Here is a 22,173-nt window from a genome sequence, read left to right as displayed (position 1 = left end):
TTAAGGTATGCGCCTTTATGGCTTAAATAGCGACCCGCCCTCGCTTCGCTTCGGAAACATTAAAACACACATGAAACCAAAAAAATAAAAACAAAAATAAATAAAAAAAAGTAGCCTATGTTCATCAGGGACAATGTCGGCTTCTAATGGAAAAAGAATTTTTCAAATCGGTCCAGTAGTTTCGGAGCCTATTCGAAACAAACAAACAAACAAATCTTTCCTCTTTATAATATTAGTATAGATATAGATTATTAAAATCGAAACTGAACATATATTTTTTTAAGTTTACAAAGAAATAAGAATTTTGGATTCAGCCACTTCAATTCTAAAGTTGCGAAATATGAATCATAATGATAATGCATTAACAAGCAGTGATATGTTATGGATTTTTTATTGATTTCAATTAGTACAATCAAAGAAGTATCTAAAATATTTTTATACATCTTATAATCACGTCCGACCGAGTTCCACAGCGCGCCTACAGAACCTTAGCTAATGCTATAATATATTAAAACAAAATATACATTTTATTAAAAAAAAAAACAATATATCGTTGAGACGAAAATCTTAGTTCACACACTACGGATGTCCGGTCCATCGAGTTGCAGAGAGAGGAAATTATCTGAAGAATCCCACTGGAATTTTGACCCTGGTGTGGGTTTAGGGAGACCCTTTAAATGCACATAACATCCACGTCTATCCTCAGCATTCCCCTCCTAGTTTAATCAAATTTGATAAAAACCGGCTCTAGAGCCAAGGTCTTTCAGTAGGTTCTAGAGCAGGCCTGGGCAAATGGCGGTAGAATTTGGTCTGGCCCGTGAAGCATTGAATATATTATTATTAAAAACACAAATATTAGTTTTTGTCTAACATAAATTGGTGCATAAATTTCTTTAGATAAAATATTAAGCAATACTTATACACGTTATTAGAGCCGGTGGGAGCAAAAATTTTCTCCCGGACAACCGCTCTTTTCAGCACCTCCTGATCGAAAATATTATGATAATTGAACAATTACAAGTATGTATAATAGTCGCACAATATAAAATTTGAAAAAAAAACTGTTTGGCCCGAGGTCAAATTTTCATCTGCAATGTGGCCCGACTATCAAAATATTTGCCCATCCCTGTTCTAGAGGTTTCGTTGTTTATACCTGTTGTCTAATAATACATTTTACCTCACTAATTAATGCGTTTATTTTTATATATTTTTAATGAAAGCATTCGATACTCTTAACATAGTCTTAAAATAGTCATCAGGTTTGAGCCCCGTGAGCATCGATATGTTACCACTAGATCCCGCGTAAAGGCGTCGAAAGTAACCAAACAAAACAGTGCTTAGATTCATATTAAGCACTGTTTTGCCGTCAGTGTCACGCCGACCGTCGAGTGGAAACGATCATAAAATGCGCTGTAAAAAGATGTAAAAAACACGCTTATAAAGAGAAAACAACATGAAATTTAGTATTTTTGGTAAGTTTTATAATTTTTATTAACAGATAGTGATAAATATTTGAAATAAATCAGTTATTCTTACCAAATTAGTACTTCAAGAAATTAAATCCTATTATTTTGCTTCGCAGTTATTTCTTTCGCACACATAATAACGGTTACATGCAAGACAAGGATGAAATAGGGCTATTTCAGAACAAGTGTAGTGGAGTCACATATTTTTTTATTTTTTATTGCTTAGATGGGTGGACGAGCTCACAACCCACCTGGAGTTAAGTGGTTATACTGGAGCCCATAGACATCTACAGCCTATTTACGCTGTCATTTGCGCATTTGCGCCACCCATCTTGAGATATACTTCTAAGGTCTCAAGTATAGTTACAACGGCTGCTCCACTCTTCAAACCGAAACGCATTACTGCTTCACGGCAGAAATAGGTGGGGTGGTGGTACCTACTCGTGCGGACTCACAAGAGGTCCTACAACCAGTAATTACGCAAATTATTTTGCAGGTTTGATTTTTATTACACGATGTTATTCGTTCACCGTGGAAGTCAATTGTGAACATTTGTTAAGTGCGTATTTCATTAGAAAAATTGGTACCCGCCTGGGATTCGAACACCCCGTGTATCGCTAGATCAGATACGAATGCAACAGACGTCTGTACAACGGACGGCGAAGTGAAATCTGTAAACTGGAATTTGTTTTTACATTTTTACAGATTTAACAACAGAGTAATAAAAGAAAAAAGAAGCAACAATTATTTCAAACCTAATTGCTCCAGTGTGGTTTGTGCAGACCATTTTACCGAATCTGACATGTATTTAATAAATAAAACAATTTGATGGGGATTATATTGTTGTGATTTAAAAAGCTCTTATCCATTTTCCCCACCGATGTGCAAGGTACAATATAGCTAACTTATGTATAATTATCTATAGTTATACAATATTTGTTGTTAATCATAAGGAATTAAATTGAAAAAATTGAATGAATATGAATAAAAAACATAATAAAAAATAAATTACTCAAAATATTCTTACAAAAAAAGTGTGTGTGTCCGCTCCGACGCACGACTGGAGTTTACTGGATATAAAAAATTAAACGAAACAATACGAGAAATAGTTCTATATTACGACAACACGATACACTACAGATTATTAACAAATTAACGAGACACAAAACAAACGACTAACAAATATATGAAAATACAATAATGAGAGAAACGCGCGATCAGTACGAGGCTTTGTGGCGGACTGCCGGCGCAGCAGCCCGGCGTCACCTGCGATAACGCATTTCGTGTGACATGCGCAATCAGGCGCATAACGCATTTCGTGTGACATGCTAGTACGATTTTGGTCCCCATAATTTTCATACCCCGGGCCTATATATGTAAATCGATTCTAAAGGAGTAAACTCCAAAAGTATAAAGTGCGACTCCGTAATACTCTGTTCGGAGCAGTAAAGTCTTAATATCGTAAGTTTAAAAGGGCGTAAGAAAATGCTATGCGTTGAAATTTTTGCTTTATTTTTAGGGAGATAAGGTTAAATTTGGAATAAAAGTTATTGTAAAAAACTATCTTTTTCTGTCATTCGTGGCGTAAGGTCGTAAGTGAATGTTAAAATAATCTAAACTGCACTTTATTGCTTGGGGAAAAGGCATAGTTTAGGTTACAATTATTATATTATACATCGTTTTTCTCCACTTGATGGTGTAGTCAGATCAGTTAGTCGATGCCATATTTGTGTTTGGTTTTTGTATGTGATGCGTTATCTAGTGGTAATATATCGATGCCCGTGAGCTTACCTACTATAATAAAAATCTTACATTTATTTCCGTTATCTGGTACCTATAACACAAGTTCTTTACGAACTTATCACGGGACCAGTTAACGTGGCGTGATTGTTAGTAAATATTTATTTATTTATTATCGAATCGTAACCGCGACCCACTGAATAGATCCGGCGATTCCCAATGGCACTTGCTCTGCGTCACCATACGCGGCTTCCAAATATGGTTACCAACTGTCAAGCGCAGCCGCGGACAATTGAGTGGTCTGTCTACTACGAGAGGGGCAAAGGAGTTTCTCATGGCGGGAAAATAACCATAGAGCTGAATTTTATCATGAAAAATTCGAACCCTATCCACATAACCTTGCTAAACATCTAATAGACCACAACCAGATGACTACAAGAAGACTTAGAAGAACAATGCCTCAAGATCCACTAGAATAAAAAATAAAATGGTTACTTGAGATGGACATGTCACTGGACATTGTCATGTACTCACCACCTATGATATTGTTTTTCTTAACACTACACGTAAATATCTAAAGACAGGTTATAGTATACAAAATAAATAAATAAATAAAATCATAATTACATACTAAACAGCTATCTATACAATAAATTTACAACCGACATGAAGTATTGCCAAGCATTTTGAAATCACTCAACTCATCCATTCTTGTTAATTATACAGATTTTTTTCAATGCATTTATTAATTAGACCAGTTTTCAGAGATCACCCTCAATTTGTCGTTTTTTTTTCAGCAATTAAAAAATGTCATCACTTGGATTACAATTTCCCAATACCAGCTCCCGTCTTCAGGTCGCCGGCGTCCGGAGCCCTGATACGTAGCTGACTTATATCTCCTCGTCTGAAGAGTCCTGCTGTCGAGGGTCGAGGTCCTGGACCTGCTTGAAGTTGGCCAGCACCTCGAAATGCATGTCCAGCGAGTGAGGAGACTTCGATCGGCCATGCATGTATCTATGTATCTGGTCATAGAATTGTGGAGTATAACAAACGTAATGAGTCCTTTTTTTGTTGTTGATAAAATCGGTTACATTGCTACTCAATTGGTGTGAAGCGTTTATCAAACAGCACCTTGAGACATGAAGTCAGTCTACCTAGCAGCGGAATCGACCATCAACACCAAGTCAAGTTTCAAGTCGTCGTGGCCTAAAGGGTAAGACGTCCGGTGCATTCGTATGTAGCGATGCACCGGTGTTCGAATCCTGCTAGCAGGTACCATTTTTTCTAATGACATATGTACATAACAAATGTTCACAACTGACTTGCACGGTGAAGGAAAAATCAACCCCGAAAATTTAAAATTTGCGTAATTACTGGTGGTAGGATCTCTTGTGAGTCCGCGCGGGTAGGCACCACCACCCTGCCTATTTCTGCCGTGAAGCAGTAATGCGTTCCGGTTTGAAGGGCGGGGAAGCTGTTCAACTATACTGAGACCTTAGAACTCATATCTCAAGATGGGTGGCGGAATTTATGTTATAAATATCTATGGGCTCCAATAACCACTTAACACCAGGTGGGCCGTGAGCTCATCCACCCTCTTAAGCATTAAAAAAAAACCAAGAACGCAGTAGAAATAGAATAATAAATGACTTATAATACTCTCAAATCTCTTACTCTCGCTCTAAAGGTTTTAAGTAATGTCGAGAAGGCTTTCTCCTCTCGCCCGATCCAGGGTCGGCTCTCGTCCCTGACTTGGTACGGGCTCACGTGGACGTATATGGTCATATCTGGAAGAAAAAATATAAGGGTTTAACGCGCACATCCCTACTTGTAACACATTACGGATCCTCCCGATCTATTAACGGTGCTTTTAGGTACCTCAAGCACCGGTCACCGCCCTCGCCGAACCTGTCGCTTGCGACGAAGGGCTCGACGAGTAAATTAGCCCTCAGGCACAGCCCACTGAGTTTCTCGCCGGATCTTCTCAGTGGGTCCCGTTTCCGATCCGGTAGTAGATTCTGCGAAACACTGCTCTTGCTAGGGCCAGTGTTAGCAACACTCCCGGTTTGTGCCCCGTGAGCTCACCTACTCGCCCGATTACGCTGACATAGCCTCTCAAGGCTATCAGCTTAGGTAAGAAATAAAAAAGAACCTATTTGTGCCCTCTCGCGGGTCTCTGAGGGGAGAGCACGCGGGCGGGGCGGGGGCCCGACCGCCATGCTTACAGTTAGTGAGTTTTAGTAGATAAAGGAAAACTGATTAATTATGTTTACATCAGCTACCTATCTTTTATGTATAATATAAGTTAAATATTGGTTATTCACACATCATTAAACAATACCTTCGACTGAAATAACTTTAATTCGTTATAAGGTTTATTTCAATTTTTATTAATGTTTTATAACTAATTTCAAATTTCTCTCTCTGCAAGTCTACATAATAATAATGATTAAACAATGAAGTGAGTTAAGTTGTCATGAAGTCTCCTACCTAATCTAGACAAGGTTTCCAGTAGTCCCCTAGCTGTGATCCAAGTGTTCTTCCCGCCGGCGTGGCCGCCATCCAGCCAGTACATAGCTTCTATACGATTTATGAACCTGTAAATAATTCAATCATCATCATCATCATTCATCATTCTCCTGGGGTCGGCACAACATGTCTTCTCCTTCCATACATCATATACCATTATATATATTATATTATATTATATTACTCACTCCCATCTTACTTTCACGCAAATCCATCGAGTTCTTCTTAGGTCTACCTCTTCCTCTAAAGCCTTTCACATTCATAATTAAAACTCTAAACCCCCTAAACTTATATGTTGTTAAAGTTAAGGCATTTAATTATTGTATGACTAAGCACAGAAAATAAAAAAAATTCTAAGTCATACACGTATTTATTTGTTATAGACAAATTGATTAAATTTTATCAATTCGTGGTTTCTGAATTTTTTTTATTGCTTAGATGGGTGGACGAGCTCACAGCCCACCTGGTGTTAAGTGGTTACTGGAGCCCATAGACATTTACAACGTAAATGCGCCACCCACCTTGAGATATAAGTTCTAAGATCTCAGTATAGTTACAACGGCTGCCCCACCCTTCAAACCGAAACGCATTACTGCTTCACGGCAGAAATAGGCAGGGCGGTGGTACCTACCCGTGCGGACTCACAAGAGGTCCTACTACCAGTAATGAAAATTTATAAAATCCTTCATTGCAAATAAAATATAGGATAGGTAACATGTTTCTGCCATCTACAGGAGAAATGAGAAACTAATCAATGCGAGGCCATCTAGTGGCCGACGCCCGTAAACATTTTTGTTGAGCGCTTGAGTTGCTTATCTATAACTAATTTATGTGAATTATCTATGCAGGGAATCTCTCTCCATTTGGGCCCGGATGACCGTGAGTGATTTGTTCCCAGTTATTAGTAGTAATAATAACTGGTAATAATAGGTTAAGTAGTGTAATTGTATATTGTGAATAAACTTATTTCCTTGCATTATAAGTTATATTAGTTTTCGTGTTGTTTTGTCCTAGAGTTGTTAGAAACATTGTGTACATATTCAGCACTTTGTCTTGTTTATTCGTGCGCACATGGCTTATGTTGCCTTGATGCATGATTTTGTTTCTTTTTACTTGTGTTTTTTATGTATATTTTTAGCTTGTGATGTGTATTGTGTGCCTAATACATAAATAAATAAATAAGTAATATTAGTCAATTAATTGACAATAGAGAATAGATGATGCATTACCTGAGCGCCTTTGAGTCCGAGGGGGTCAACGTACTCGTATAATGAAACTCGTACAGCATCTGATTGAGCACCACGCAGCCCTTGCTGAACCCGACCAGGGTCACGCGACTGCCTTCCAGGGACAGTTTATCCCAGGATACGGGGCTTTCAGAACTGTAACGAAACAAATCGTTAAACAGGAAAACCTGGTTTCGACCACCCATACTTTTTTTTCCCTACCTAAGCTGATAGCCTTGAGAGGCTATTTCAGCGTAACCTTAACTAGTAGGTGAGCTCACGGAGCTCAAACCTGACGAGAAACTCAGTGGGCTGTCTGTGCGTTAATTCTCTCGTCGAGCCCTTCTTCGCAAGCGACGGGTTCGACGAGAACGATGACCGGTGCTTGAGGCACCTAAAAGCACCGTTAGTGGATCGGCAGGATCCGAAATGACGCACCCATATTGATTTGTGACCATAAAAAACCATAAAATTGTGTCTTGATTTATTAAACGAGTAATCACAAAACTGTGATATTCAAAGGCAAATTAACTCTTAGAGCGCGAACCGTCGATAGATCAACTCTTTATTAATGAGTATAACGTGCGGAGCGTCAAAATACCGACTATGGCCTAGGCCGCACTACGGTTTTTTCCCGGGAGCGGTTAACCGCTATAACCGCGAAACCGCTTGAGACGTACACACTACGATTATAAACCGCGAAACCGCTCGTGATTTTCACAGTTTGAAGATGGATTTCAAAAGAGCAGTATGTATTGTTGCTCTGGTACTAAGAAATAGAAAAAAAAGACGTCAACGAAAATTTCGCAAATATTGGATACATCCACTCACTAGCCGTAGATTTGAGAAAGGTTTCTTTCAGAAAAAGTATAAAATTTTAAGAGAACATCCAGATAAATTTTTCAATTACTTTCGAATGTCAGTGGCCAGCTTCGATAAAATTTTGCACAACGTGCGTCCATACATCACCTTCATGGATACAAAATTTCGCAAATGTATTTCACCAGAGGAGCGTCTGTCTGTGACTTTGAGGTAAGAAATAAAATTACACACACATGCATATATATTGTACTTTATAGGTATTTTTATTGGTAAATTTTTTTTTAAAAATTATTGTTCTTGAAATTTCGACAGATAATTGGCTGCTGTAGGCTCTTCTTGTTCATTTTGTGCATATTGTAACTGTTGTTCTTGTTGCTCGAGTTCTTGAAGAGAATGCACGGTTGCTTGTAATGTTGGTGGAACAGGAGTATTAAGTGGCAAATAGATGGTTTGTTTTGCAGGTCCTGACACAAGCTGTCGTACTGGTGTTGAAACTGGTGGCATTATCGGCATGGTTGGAGGTGGAGATGGGGAATATGTATAATATGATTGCGGAGACGACGTTTGCGTGAATGACAAATGTGATCTTGGTCTTTGATTACGAATTGGTGTTTCGAATGGATAGAAAGATTTGGCTTTTTGCAAAATATTCATAATTTCTACTTTGGCAAAATGTTTCTGATCGTCATTAAGTTTCCGTAACATTGGTACAATCATTTGTGAAAAGTTTATATCTTCGTCATATTCACACGCATTCTCCTTTGTATTCAAAAAATTTAACAATTTTTGTTCATAATCTTCACAGCTACTTCGGCTTTTGGAAGCCTTCTTACTGGATGGGGTTCGATTACTATTCTTAGTGGAAGGGTTTCAGATAAGTCCGTATCAGGGTTATCTTGTGAAGTAAATTCGATATTACTGCTAGTCTCCCTTTTTTGTAAAGATGGTACCAAAAACAACAGTGAATCGAAATGAACGTACTTTTTCTTTTTTATAGCACCTTGACCAGATTTACCACGCTGTATAGCTAATTCTTTAGAAAAACTGTCGCGCATATTCTTCCATTTCTTTTGTATTGTACTACCTGTAACAAAAATAGAAATATAATAATATAATGTTGTTTTTTCAGGTATCTTGCCAGTGGTAATAGTATGAAGTCCTTGTATTTTGAATATTTGATCGGCACAACAACTCTGAGTGAAATAATTGAACACACATGCAAGAGTTTGTGGATATGTTTGCAACCTACATATATGCCTGAAAAAACAGAAGAGGATTGGATAAATATAGCAAATTTTTATTTTGAAAGAACACATTTTCCTAATTGTCTTGGTTCCATAGATGGAAAACATATACGAATAGAAAGGCCAGAAAATACTGGTTCAGAAGCCTTCAATTACAAAAAGTATTATTCTTTAATATTATTAGCTATAGCTGATGCAGACTATTGCTTTACTGCTATAGATGTTGGGGCATATGGATCGAATAGCGACTCTAGCGTTTTTAAAAACTCAAATTTTGGCAAAAGGTTTTTGAACAACCAAATGCATTTACCAGAATCTGCAACATTACCTGATTATGAGGAAGTCGGACCTTTACCGTTTGTTTTCGTAGGCGATGAAGCTTTTCCACTTATGGAGCACTTAATGAGGCCATATCCAAATAGAAATTTATCCATAAAACAAAGAGTTTATAATTATAGATTATCTTATGCCAGAAGGACTGTCGAATGTGCATTTGGGATCATGGCAAATAAATGGCGTATTTTACATAGACCATTAGATGTGAAATTAGATTTTTGCGACCATATTATTAAAGCTTGTTGCATATTGCACAACTTTGTAAGACAACATGACGGTAAACAGCTTAATGAATCGTTTCAAGTTTCAGAGATGCAGGGTATTGCTTCAATTCGTACGCGTTCTAGCAATAACGTTATAGATGTAAGAAATTTGTTTGCTGATTATTTTACATCTACTGTGGGCGCGTTGAGTTGGCAATATGAAAATATTTAAAAGATATCTCACCCTCAGAAGTATAGTAACTAATTAATGCCAAAAACAGAATTTTCACTGTTAACTCAAAACAACATCTCCTTAAAAATAGGTAACAAAACTAAAGTAGCTTTCGTTATAAGGGTTCGACTTTTTTAGTTTGAGTTCTTTGTAATAAATAAATACTCTTTAAAAACTTACCCTTCTTTTTTTTCTCAGCCTCCGACAGTGTCATCCAATTATTAACTACGTTGTGATAAACTTCCTCCCAAAGTTTATTTTTCACATTTCTATCACTGTATTGACGCAAAGTAGTATCGTATAAAGCTGGTCTTTTCTGTACTTCCACGATGATTTTCTGGGATAAACTTTCGTACTCTGCATTTGAAACAGACTCCGACTCGGTCGACGACATAATTGTGACGAGACGACAACACAACTATTCTTTGCGGCAGTCGGCCGAATACTAGCCCAAAAACCGCCCGCGGTTAACGCATAGTGCGTGTGCGACCACTTAGTTCTATGGATTACAAATTTTGTTGCGGTTTTTTTCCGCAACAATTTTGTAACATTTCGCGGTTTTAAAATCAGTCGCGGGAAAAAACCGCAAGTGCGGCCGCTTGTATTCGTTTTCGTGTTTCATAAACTCACACGGTTAATAACCGCAGCGGTTTCACCGTAGTGCGGCCTAGGCCTATTTTCACAGTTTGATTATTGGTATTTGGCATCGACCTGTACGGACGTGTCTTAGGGCGCGCGTGTATAACGTTTTTAATAAGTTAATAGCGTTTGTAAATAACCTAAAATAAATAATTTTGATGTGAATTTAGCATTACTATTTGAATTTATTTTTTATAAGGCACTTTTAAAAAGTATATTGTTTTGCAATTTCTCCAGGACTTTTTGGTGGGAACGCGAAGAGTGAATTTGTGTGATTTGTTTTATTTTGTCTATTTAGTGTTTCTTCAAGTTTAAATGTGTAATAAATGTGGTTTATTAACTGTTTCATATCTGTGAAAGTTCACATTTGAGGGAAAATGAAACAAAGCCGCTGGACGTAACTTCTCGAGATTCTCCAAAAATTCCACTGAAAAAATCTCAATAAATGACCACTATTTTACTGAGATTATATTTCATCTCATATCATCAGCTCATCTCATTTCATTTAATTTCATCCCAGTTGATTTAATGTCTCAAATTAATCATCTTCATTTAATTTCACTCCATATTATCATTTTTCATAAAAATAAGAATATAAATTAAAATAAGACATGACCTAAAGGTCTTAGTAACCAGGTCATACAATCCCTTATAAAAAAAATGAATTTCTGCAAAACATGTACAACAAGCTCAGCACTGTGGCTAGATATTTGACAGACGCCTGAATCTCGCTTACGACATTCTCAAGATAAGTTCGCATATATACAAGTTCCGAACAACAACATACGGACCGTCGGTCTACCTAGCAATATTACCAGCTCGGTAGAACATCTTCCCTCCGTCGTCATCCCCAAAACACTAGTGAAAGATCTTCCCTTCCCCGTCATCCCCAAAACACTAAAAGGATTAAAGAGTTGATATACTGCTGCTTGAGATACAGGTTTTATCACCTAGTTCAAGCACAGTAGCAAATTATGATTGTGTTTCTACTTCTGTGTTAACAATAAATAAATAAATAAAATGGTATTTTATGTAATTTTAAATAAGACAACACCGATTGGAACAAAACCTACTACTCACGGCGCGGTTCTCGCGTCCCCCAGACTCCCGGCTCGGTCCGCTCTGCTGGTTGAGGCTCCATCTGGTGAGCTGCACGAATATTTCTGCAATGAAACAACGAAGAACAATGAGCCTCGAGGTGACAAAGACTTCGTCAGTACGGATCCTTAAAGAAATATATCGATGCCAAATGAACGTCTTACTGGTGGTAGGACTTCTTGTGAGTCCGCGCGAGTAGGTACCACCACCCTGCTTATTTCTGCCGTGAAACAGTAATGCGTTTCGATTTGAAGGGCGGGCCAGTCTTTGTACTATTCAAACTGAAACTTTAGAACTCATGTCTCACGATTGGTGGCGGCATTCACACGGTTGATGTCTATGGTCTCGGAGGGCCACTTAACATCTGGTGGTTCGTGAGCTCGTTCGTCTATCTTAGCAATAAAAAGAAAGAAAATACATTTTCCAAATGCCTGAATTTCGCTAACGACATTTTCATGATAAGGTTGCATATTTTGTAAGGAAGGAAAATCGTGACCTTTTCTTTTAACAAATTACCCGAGAACTATGACCCTTAACGTCTTCCCACACTTTATCATCATCATTCATCATTCTCCTACCCTTCTCTCAGTCACCTGGGGTCGCAACATGTTTTCTATTTCCATACTCCTCTATCATATACCATTTCTTCGCTCACTCCTTTCTTACACATGTCGTCTTTCACGCAATCCATTCATTTTTTTAGTTCTACCTCTTCTTCTAAAACCCTCCACGTTCATAGTTAGCACTCTCTTACCAACCTCATTTTCATTTCGTCTCATCACATGTCCATACCATCCCAAACGCGCACTTCTCAGCTTCTCTGTCACAGGTGCACTTTCAGACTTCCTCTAACATATTCATTCCGTATTCTATCCGTTCTCGTTACTCCACACATCCATCGCAACATTCGCATCTCTGCTGCATGCTGTAATGTGTTCGCGAAATTTCGTACGCACTTTTCTTATAAACACATACGAAAGATGAACTGAGATGTCCATTGATAATGGATAGTGGGGAAAGATTATGCCAATTTAACGAATGTCAAACCTAGAGATCGGACAGGGGAGCGTTCGAATCGTTCGGCCCCCTGCCCGGAAAAAAAAGGGGGGGTCGGATCTTTTCACCAAGTGTTCGAAAAAATATATAGCTGCAGAGTGAATACAAAGAACCATTATTGAAATAAAATACGATTAATATGCAAAATAATACTCACATTGGGCTGTTCTGGTTGAGATTCTTCTGGGAGCGAAGGAGGAGGAGGACTCGACACATCTTTCAAACGTTCGCCAACCGATTTTATTAATCTGAAGAAAAAAACTTTATGTGATTTAAGATTGTCAATTTAATGTTATTTAGGGTTGTCAACTTAACGTTATTTAAGGTTGTCGCTGCTACTGTATTGTTTATTTTGTACTGTATGTGTATAATGTGTATCAGTTTTTTTTAATGAAAAAATTAAAACCTAAATCTAATATCTCAGCAACGTTGAAGTGTTTGAGAAATACACGGAAACGAAGATGTGATTAGCACGTTGGAAATCGCGATAAGTCAGTAAGCGGTATTGGCCTCAACTTTACCAGTTTTTATTGTTCAATAATATATAACAATAATAATTACTCCTGATAGCCCACCGAGTTTCTCGCCGGATTTTCTCAGTGGGTCGCGTTTCCGATCCGGTGGTAGATTCAGCGAAGCACTGCTTGTTAGGGTTCGTGTTAGCAACGTCGTCAGGTTTGAGCCCCGTAAGCTCACCTACTAGTTAAGGTTACGCCGAAATGGCCTCTCAAGGCTTGATAGCCTACCTAAGCTGATGCTTAGGTAGGAAAAAAAAGAAAAAACGGACTCCTCGTCCGGTTACCGAAGTCCATAGACCTCACAGAGTGCCAACGCTTCCCTTGAAAACCAAAGTTCTTTATTTTTATTGCCCTTGTAGGCAGACGAGCATACGGCCCACCTGACTGTGAGTGGTTACTGTCGCCCATGGACGCCAAACCGCTGCCTACCGTTAAAAAAAGAAGTATATTGTAAGTATATATTGATAATTATATTGTAAGTATATTGTAAAGTAAAGGTGTATTGTGCCAATAAATAGTAGCTTTAGCTACACGTGCTTACCGTTCCAGGTGTTGGAGGGCGTTGTGAGTGGGGGTGTGTTCCGGCACGCCGGCGTTGTTGCTGGGAACGAAGTTGTCGTAGCAACTGAAGCTTTTGTATTCTATCCTGGGGGGATTCAAATTTTAATTTAACTCGAAAACCCTGGTGTCTTCGTGGAAACTGAGTATTTTATAATGATGCAACAAAGCTTCGCGAGTTTGAAATCTAAGACAGACAAATATGGGTTATTTGAGCCAAAGGGTAAAACGTTTCTCAGACACGATTGAGTAAAGCAGCTCTCATTATATAGAAGGGAAAAGTTGTTTGGTTTAAGTGACATAATTGCAAATTTGCAGGAGAGCCATTTAAACTTTAAAATTTGGAAAAAATATCATAACAATAAAACTTCTTCGGCTACATATTTGAATGGAGTAATTGAAGTTCAATTAAAAATATCAAAGTGCTAATACCAAATAAAACGCACCATTCCTAACGAAGATAAATATCGCGTATAGGCGCTTAAACCAAATAGCTTTTCACCCCTCGATATTACGAGTATATAATAAAAAAATCTTATTTTCAATTTCAGCAGTTTAACTATGGTTTCATGATCGGGTAATAAGTGAAATACCTTCAAACGAATCAATGATTTTGGAAAAGAGTACACTTAACACCAGGTGAGCCGTGAGCTCGTCTACAAAGCCAAGCAATAAAAAAATGCTTTTCACAAAAGTGTATATATAAATTCCAAAAACACCCTCATTGTTCGTATAGGATTTTGCTACATGTTGCATACTTCTTAGATACTGTATAGATAGATATAGACGGGAACGAGTTCACGTGCCACGCGGTGTCAAGTGGTTGAACCAGAACCTTGGGGCATTACAACGCGAATACCACCACCCACCATGAGACATGAGGGCGAAGTTTCACGAGTGCGCGACTGCGTCAAGACAGAAATAGCAGGATTGTTGTACTTTTTTTTTATTGCCATTGTAGGCAGACGAGCATACGGCCCTCCTAATGGTATGTGGTCACCGTCGCTCATGGACGTCAGCAATGCCAGGGGCAGAGCCAAGCCGCTGCCTACAAAGTTCACAGTTCCTAATGGCAATGTAATGCAAAGTAGTGTGTACAAGGGTAGGCTTTTAAAAATTCAAAGCGCGTCATTCGCAGAGCGTTTTGCTCCATCACGGTTCACCCTAACTCATTATTTGTTAAGAAATTATTTATTGACAAATCCAGCTCATTAAATACTTTATATTACGGTTTGAGTTTTTAATAAACACGTGCAGCGTGCGCTTCAGGTGTTCCGAATCATAGATACACATAAATTAGTTATAGATAGGCAATTCAAACACTCAACAAAAAAATTTATGGGTGTCGGCCACTAGATGGCTTCGCATTGATTAGTTTCCCATTGCTCCTGTAGATGGCAGTACCGTATTACTTATTCTATATCTTATTTTTAATGAAGGATTTTGTAAATTTTCAGAAACAACAAATTGATAAAATTTAATCAATTTGTCTATAACAAATAAAGGCTTGTATTTCTTTGTGTTTATTTATACAATAATTAAATACCTTAATTTTAACAACAATAACAACATATAAGTTTAGAGGCATCCGCTACAAGATGTCGCTAGTTTCCATACAAAAAATATTTGTCTGCCCTGCTCTGAATAAAAGCTACATTTTTTCTTAATTCTCACAGCGACATGCGATACAAAGGGCGCTGGAGCCATACGGCCTTAATGTTGTTTTGCATAAACATTCTTATTACGTCATCAATCTTGAATCTCACCTAGATGGCCTAACTATGAGTATGTGCTTCGTCGGGAAGTTGTTCCTGAGCATCTTAGCCACGTTCTCGAGGTTCCACTTCACGTATTTACAGTTCTCGTGATGTGCCTCCATTATTTCTGGGTAGTCCTATAGATCAGACTGCCCATTTTAATGAAATATTTCTAGAAAGATTCATAACAGTTTAGTTAAGACTTTAAGACACGTATTACTCAGACGTCTGCTCTCACTGCGTTCAAACTGTGCTGCCACAGAACTGATTTTGGTATAGTACCTTTATCTATTTATTTATTTAATTTGTTAAAGTGCTAATAAATAAATAAAAATCAAATCGTTAGCGGCCGAATTATTTTTTGGTAAATACGTTGCGTTGCGTTCTTGTTAACGACCGACCACCACGACGACTGAATAAAAACTAATCCAAAGCTTGCATCCGCAAAGGAATATACCCTCATTCTGCTTAGTTTTGGCGGGAAGAAATTATGCGTGATCTGAGAATGAAGTGCTCATGGGTCAAATGGCGTCAAATTACCTAGGCCCATATGTACGTAGCCGTGTAATTTGTACGTGAGGTCATTACTGACAAGATCTCACAAGACGACCTAGTATCGGTCACAAAAAAAAATAGTATCTCTGTTATGTGACTGTGTTCACAGATAGCTTGTTAGCATTTCACTTTCATTTTCAAGCGCCAAGTAATTAAAATAACTTTCTTTTGAAATAACTTTTTTATTTATTCATTTTAACCGATTTAAAAAAGAGGTTCGATATTCAATTATAAGTCTTATGCATGTTGTTCGATTAAAATTTTGCAAATTATTATTTGAAAACAATACAGTAAGGTGAACTACGTTCAAGGTGATCGTATTATTGTGTTTAATTAATGTATTCCAATCGAGAAGTCGGTTTTTTATTATTATTATTATTTACTTAGCACATAGGTACGTTGAAATTGACAGTTTAGGATAAATTCATCCTACCCACCTGTATGTCACCACCGAAATAGACCAAAAGTTGCTGGGGTGCAACGCGCACCGTTGCCGGGTGGAACAGGGTGTCGTTCACGCGACCCTTAAATCCAAAGACACGTCGTAACCGCAGCGGCGACTGCTCGTCACTAGTCACACTAGCGACTCTCTGTTCCATCATCGTTAAGGGACGATGTCCAGCCTGAAAACCACACATTTATTTATTTATTGCTTCGAGGTGTGGACGAGCTCACAGCCCACCTGGTGTTAAGTGGTCACTGGAGCCCATAGACATCTACAACGTAAATGCGCCACACACCTTGAGATATAAGTTCTAAGGTCTCAAGTATAGTTACAACGGCTGCCCCACCCTTCAAACCGAAACGCATTACTGCTTCACGGAAGAAATAGGCGGGGCGGTGGTACCTACCCGTGCGGACTCACAAGAGGTCCTACCACCAGTAACCAAATTATTATTTTGCGGGTTTGGTTTTTATTACACGATATTAATCCTTCACCGTGGAAGTCAATCGTGAACATCGTCGTTGCTTAGGACAGACAATTTTATACCCTACTAATATTGAGCGGCTACCGGAAATAAGATGCCATAGCGAATTATAGAATTTCCAGAGAGTACTGCCATGTTTTTGGGCGAGTTTTTGATAAAACATTACTGGATTAAAAAAATAAAGTATTTTTATTGGACGATGATTGTCGGCTGAACGCGTGGGTCTTTGGTTAATTTAGATCTTAATACGACCAATAGTGTGAATGTTGTTAGAAATATTTTAACTTTAAATAAATAAATAATAATAAATAAATAAATATTTACTAACAATCACGCCACATTAACTGGTCCCGTGGTAAGTTCGTAAAGAACTTGTGTTACAAAAAAAAAAGGTACCAGATAACGGAAATAAATGTAATATTTTTATTATACACATACATATATTTAATATACATCCATAAACCTGAAAAAGACATTTTTATATTTAATTTTATCATACAAATATCCTCCCTTGGCGGGATTCGAACCCGCGACCCCCTTGTGTAGTGACCATGTCACTTACCACTACACCAGACGGCCGTTATTACTTATTATCTAAATAATATAAAACGAAGTCTATGTCAGCCTTTATTTCTTTTAAAATAATCAATCGATTACGGTACGGTCTTCGCTAATAGAAAAAGATCACTTGTGGGTATACAGTTTGTAAACATTTTCGTCAAAATGTCTCTTAAATTACAGTTTTATAAAGACGTTTTTGTGCGTTTATAACGCTTGGCCATATACACGGCTGCTATATGCCTTGTAGGTTACTGGAATTCTTCGGATATATTGCTCGTAAAGAGGGTCACAATCTTGAACAGCTGATGTTGACAGACAAGTTTTCGGTAGGCAGCGGCTTGGCTCTGCCCCTGGCATTGCTGAAGTCCATGGGCGACGGTAACCACTCACCATCAGGTGGGCCGTATGCCCGTCTGCCTACAAAGGCAATAAAAAAATAAATAAAAAAAAGAACAAGGGAGATGGTAAACGTCCCAGAGGACGCAGTCCCACGAGATGGTCGGACCAAATACGATCTTCTTTGAACATTAACTTCCACAATGTCCTTTACGAAGCTAAGGATCGCAGCAGATGGGGGAAATCGTACGGGAGAAACTGATGCAGCGGGGGAGTCACGACCCTCAGTAATGAGGAAAACGATGCGAGGAGGAGGGGAACGCTGGCCAAAATATCAACAAAAAGTCTAATCCACACACAAAAAAAATCTGATGGCGATTTGCTACTGGCGTGGACATGTCAACGGTCCTTATATATTTGTTTTTTATTAGTTATCCACCTCATTGTTCTGTTTACGTTTGTTTAATAAAATATTTCAATTGTATCACGTATAGACGTTCTTGAATATTCGCAATCGGTATCCTAGGTGTCGATACATTTATTGTAACCACTTACTACCAGGTAGTCTGTGTTCTTGTTCACTTACTATATACGCGAAAGTGAAAAATGTTGACACATAAAACATTCGTTATAGATATATACATATTTTGAATCGAAAAGAGAAGTCATAATAATTATTTCAGTATTGACTATTGACGCGATTTAATTTTTTTGTCAGCTACCATTTGCCGATAAGGGTAGAGCCAGAGAGATGACGATAACAATGACATTACACTTTTGGAAAATCAATTAAAGTGGGGTGCCGATTTTATTTTCGGTAGACAGCGACTTGGCTTTGCTCCTGGAAATGTTGAAGTCCATGGGCGACGGTAACCGTAACCACTCACCATCGGGTGGGCCGGATGCTCGTCTGCCAACAAGGGCAATAAAAAATAATAATTTAGTTTTAGATTTTGATATTTTGAAACACAGTTCGTTTTTTGTTACTTGTTTATCTCAGAGATCAGTGAGTAAGTTCATCTCTGACGTCAAATGGATATCAGAGCCCATAGTCGTCATTACTAGACCTTAAAATATGAGGTCTAAATCGCAGTTGTATTGTACTCCGCCCTTCAGTTTAAATAGGTGAGAGGTGAAGATTCCCACTGATACACAAATAATTTGCCGGGCCACCATAAATATAATTGTTTTGTTTTTAATAGAATCAAAGATCTTATTTCTTTTTGGGCATTTATTTTACTACATTAATTATTTATTAAAAACAAATGAAACTGTTCCATGATTTATTAAAACAATTATTCAATACAAGAACAAATAAATATTATAATAAGTTTTAAAGATATAATGATTCACTTAACGTGTCTCGATTGTTTTTGATGGAAATGTTTCGTGTCATTCATGCACACTGTTATCTTCAGGGTAATATCGTCAAGACAATTTTTAAGGTCTTCTTTTAATTCTCTAACTTTAACTCTCACATCCTCACACATAAGATTATAGCACATCGCCACCAAACCCATCCCAAGGAGCACATAGATAAAATTTATAACCAGCTTTAAGTGTGACCCGCCAGCTGAATCTGATATGTTGGCACCAGGTACAAAGTCACCAAAACCAATTTTGCATAAACTTATCACGCAGAAATAAGTTGAATCTAAATAGTTCCATTTCTCCCAGGCTCCGAACATGATGGTGCCTGTTAAAATGTAAAATGATATGACCCAAAGACACGCTGTTGACGGTACAGTTATCTTCCTTTTGACAGGTATAATCTCACCCTCTTCGAATACTGCATCATCTCTCCGGCTACACTCGTGAGCTGTTATGTACAACCATTTAAATGTTTGAGCTAATACTTTACCCATGTTACAAAAATACAGAATGTAAATAGGTATACCAAAGCATGCATAAGCTATGGTCACTATTTTGCCCCATATTGTTTTAGGTATGATGTTTCCATATCCAATCATTGTAAATACAGATAACGAATACATAAGAGCTGCCGGAAAGGACCATATATCCTCAGGGGAACGTCCATTGTAGCCTGTGTGCACTGCTGCTGTAATATTGTTTTGAAATACTTTTAGAACTTTGTCCACTTTTAACACCCACGAAGTCTCATTAAAAATGTTGTTTGCCACTGTTATGTTCCAGAGTTCTTCGGCACAACTTTGTCTCCACTTTCGTACGTGTTGGAGTTGCTCATCAGGGTTGTCCTTTTCGATATGCATGAAGCTAGCAGCGCCGAGTATGGCATAGCATACAACCAAAGCACCAACACCCACTTGCGTGAACATGAACGCTACGAATTTCCTGAAGCAATCTTTGATTTTCTCTCTTGCATCGCTTCCGGTTGACGACGAGTCCCGGCTCCTCATTGAACCATGGTAACTCGCATTGACAGGTTGTCTATCCATTGCAAATTAATAAACTAATGTGGATTATGACTGGAATCTAGTGTAGTAGGCGCGTCATTCATTCTATTTCCAGCACCGGTTGGCATTATGCCAGATACTATGTTTTTGAAGTATGATTACAAAACCATTTACAAAACATTACACTTCGAAAATATAAACTCAGACACGCATTTTTTTTACAAAATGTTATTTAATCTATTTACTTCTTCCGTCGATTTAAATATACTATGTCAATGACTTCGTCGCTGTCGTCCGTACAATTATTAAACAAAATAGGTCTAGTTTAAAGAACAGTAATAGCAACAAGTTCAAAAAACCTAATAAAATTTTAAAAATATTCCATACTTACAGTCAATTTTTCATTGTAATTTGTTTCATGGCATTTATTTATTTATGAAATCTGACTATTATGAAATATTTATGTTTATTTATGTATAAAGTATGTATTATAGACATGCGTAGTTCCGGACAGAAATAGTTCCTGGAACTATGTCCTCATATGGAACTATATCATTCAATCCGAGTTGTCAAAATTAACATGTTCAGACAGTTCCATTTCCATTCCAAGTGTACTGTTATGCAGGAACTACGAACGCGTTGAACATGACGGACATGCGGACATGATTAGAGCATAGGTATCGCGCGGCGCGGAGGCGTGGCGCGGCGAGTCCACCCGAATGAGTCCCGAAGCGACACGAGTCCACGTAAAGAGATAAGGCGAAATATGGCGCTAATACGAGGGAGTGAGATGGAGCGAGTGCATGCAACTGCGTGTGGAGTTCTTTCACGTTACATTTTTATGAATATTGAAGTTATGTTCTACGACCTACGTGTTACAGTCGATAGTTGAATGAATTAAAATGTTTTGCTTAGGATTTTGACCTTGACCATGCATCATTCTTACGAGCACTTAACCTTAAGTGTTTGTAGACCATTTCTTAGAAAATCATAATAAAAAATTAGAGAATTTTAAAACATTCACCACTTTCGCTAGTTTTGTTAGCTACATTACGTAATGAAAATAAAATATATTGTTATCTCGGTTATGGGAAAAAGGTTGTAAAGCTAAAACGAGCTCAATATGTTGTATATCAGAATAACGTGGTATTTTAATTGACAATTGATAGGTTATAGTTTCCGGTGCATCGTACAATACATTGAAAAATAATGAAAGTAGTAGACTAATTGAAATAATGACAAAGTGGAATAGTACATTAATAAATTATGAAACAAACTAACAATGAACCTAAAATTAAAAACCTTACAAAATAATAATTATAGTAATAATTGCCATCAGCGGCAATTTATTTTTATAGTGTTTTTAAAAAATTGTATTATAATACCTTTTTTGAAAAATATTGTGTAATTAATGATAATTTAATACGTGATTCGCTACACTACAAACAGCTACTAGACTTAACATGTCCGCGGAACTAAACGGCTACAAACAGCTACCAGACTTAATATGTCCGCGGAACTGAGCAGCTACAAACAGCTACTAGACTTAACATGTCCGCGGAACTAAACAGTTCCGCGGACATGTTTACTGGAACTAGTTCCGACACTCTAAAGAACGATGTCATGTTCAATCCTTTTCCGAACATGATTAGCGCACGTCTAATGTATTATTCTTTTTTTTAAATTCGTTTGTAATTAGGGATGTAGACAATTCATTGACATTATTAAAACATCGATTTATCGTAGAATCGTGCATGACCACCGATTCTAAGTCCGAAAAACAATCGTGACATGGATTGTCATGAACAATGTTTGATTTTTTAAATCATCAATCATCATCAAATATTTGTGGAAGTCAAACAGGAGCTATAAATAATAGAAATTTGGGATGACATGCGACATGATTCCATCGAACTGAATATAATAATTTCGCCAATCCTATAAACCCCGGCATGCACCGAACAGAGGTGGTCTTCCGAAGCTGGACAAATAA

The 22,173-nt window shown here is 37.7% G+C and overlaps 4 protein-coding genes across 6 annotated transcripts; 1 reads left to right on the top strand and 3 right to left on the bottom strand.

Annotated features, from left to right (window-relative positions):
• Positions 1-372: 372 nt before the first annotated feature.
• On the bottom strand, positions 373-21,737 carry LOC101740052 (mitochondrial protein C2orf69 homolog). 2 transcript variants are annotated; one of them, XM_038011465.2, is made up of 10 exons: positions 21,566-21,737; positions 16,417-16,602; positions 15,434-15,561; positions 13,651-13,755; positions 12,749-12,839; positions 11,518-11,600; positions 6,965-7,117; positions 5,697-5,803; positions 4,881-4,993; positions 373-4,228 (listed from the first exon to the last, which is right to left on the bottom strand). In XM_038011465.2, the coding sequence occupies exons 2-10, from the start codon at positions 16,579-16,581 to the stop codon at positions 4,097-4,099; spliced, it is 1,077 nt and encodes a 358-aa protein (XP_037867393.1). In that variant the 5' UTR covers positions 16,582-16,602; positions 21,566-21,737; the 3' UTR covers positions 373-4,096. The 2 variants fall into 2 exon arrangements, with proteins under 2 accessions (XP_037867393.1, XP_037867394.1); XM_038011466.2 differs by lacking the exon at positions 21,566-21,737 and having other exon boundaries at positions 15,434-15,573; positions 16,417-16,557.
• LOC119628608 (uncharacterized) lies at positions 7,434-9,977 on the top strand. Its single transcript, XM_038011464.2, has 2 exons — positions 7,434-7,993; positions 8,913-9,977. Exons 1-2 carry the CDS (start codon positions 7,692-7,694, stop codon positions 9,796-9,798), a joined length of 1,188 nt encoding a protein of 395 aa, XP_037867392.1. The 5' UTR covers positions 7,434-7,691; the 3' UTR covers positions 9,799-9,977.
• LOC119628609 (uncharacterized) lies at positions 8,024-11,479 on the bottom strand. The gene is made up of 2 exons (XM_038011468.2): positions 9,979-11,479; positions 8,024-8,867 (listed from the first exon to the last, which is right to left on the bottom strand). Exons 1-2 carry the CDS (start codon positions 10,190-10,192, stop codon positions 8,560-8,562), a joined length of 522 nt encoding a protein of 173 aa, XP_037867396.1. The 5' UTR covers positions 10,193-11,479; the 3' UTR covers positions 8,024-8,559.
• LOC101739915 (TWiK family of potassium channels protein 18) lies at positions 19,076-21,568 on the bottom strand. Of its 2 annotated transcripts, XM_062668949.1 has the most exons (2): positions 20,572-21,568; positions 19,076-20,214 (listed from the first exon to the last, which is right to left on the bottom strand). In XM_062668949.1, the coding sequence occupies exon 2, from the start codon at positions 20,181-20,183 to the stop codon at positions 19,155-19,157; it is 1,029 nt and encodes a 342-aa protein (XP_062524933.1). In that variant the 5' UTR covers positions 20,184-20,214; positions 20,572-21,568; the 3' UTR covers positions 19,076-19,154. The 2 variants fall into 2 exon arrangements, with proteins under 2 accessions (XP_062524933.1, XP_062524932.1); XM_062668948.1 differs by having other exon boundaries at positions 19,076-21,568.
• Positions 21,738-22,173: the final 436 nt, after the last annotated feature.

This window comes from Bombyx mori, chromosome 6, assembly GCF_030269925.1.
Source record: "Bombyx mori chromosome 6, ASM3026992v2".
NCBI classification, from domain to species: Eukaryota; Metazoa; Arthropoda; class Insecta; order Lepidoptera; family Bombycidae; genus Bombyx; species Bombyx mori.
Note: the sequence above shows the minus strand (reverse complement) of the source record. Positions and strands in the feature narration are given on the sequence as shown.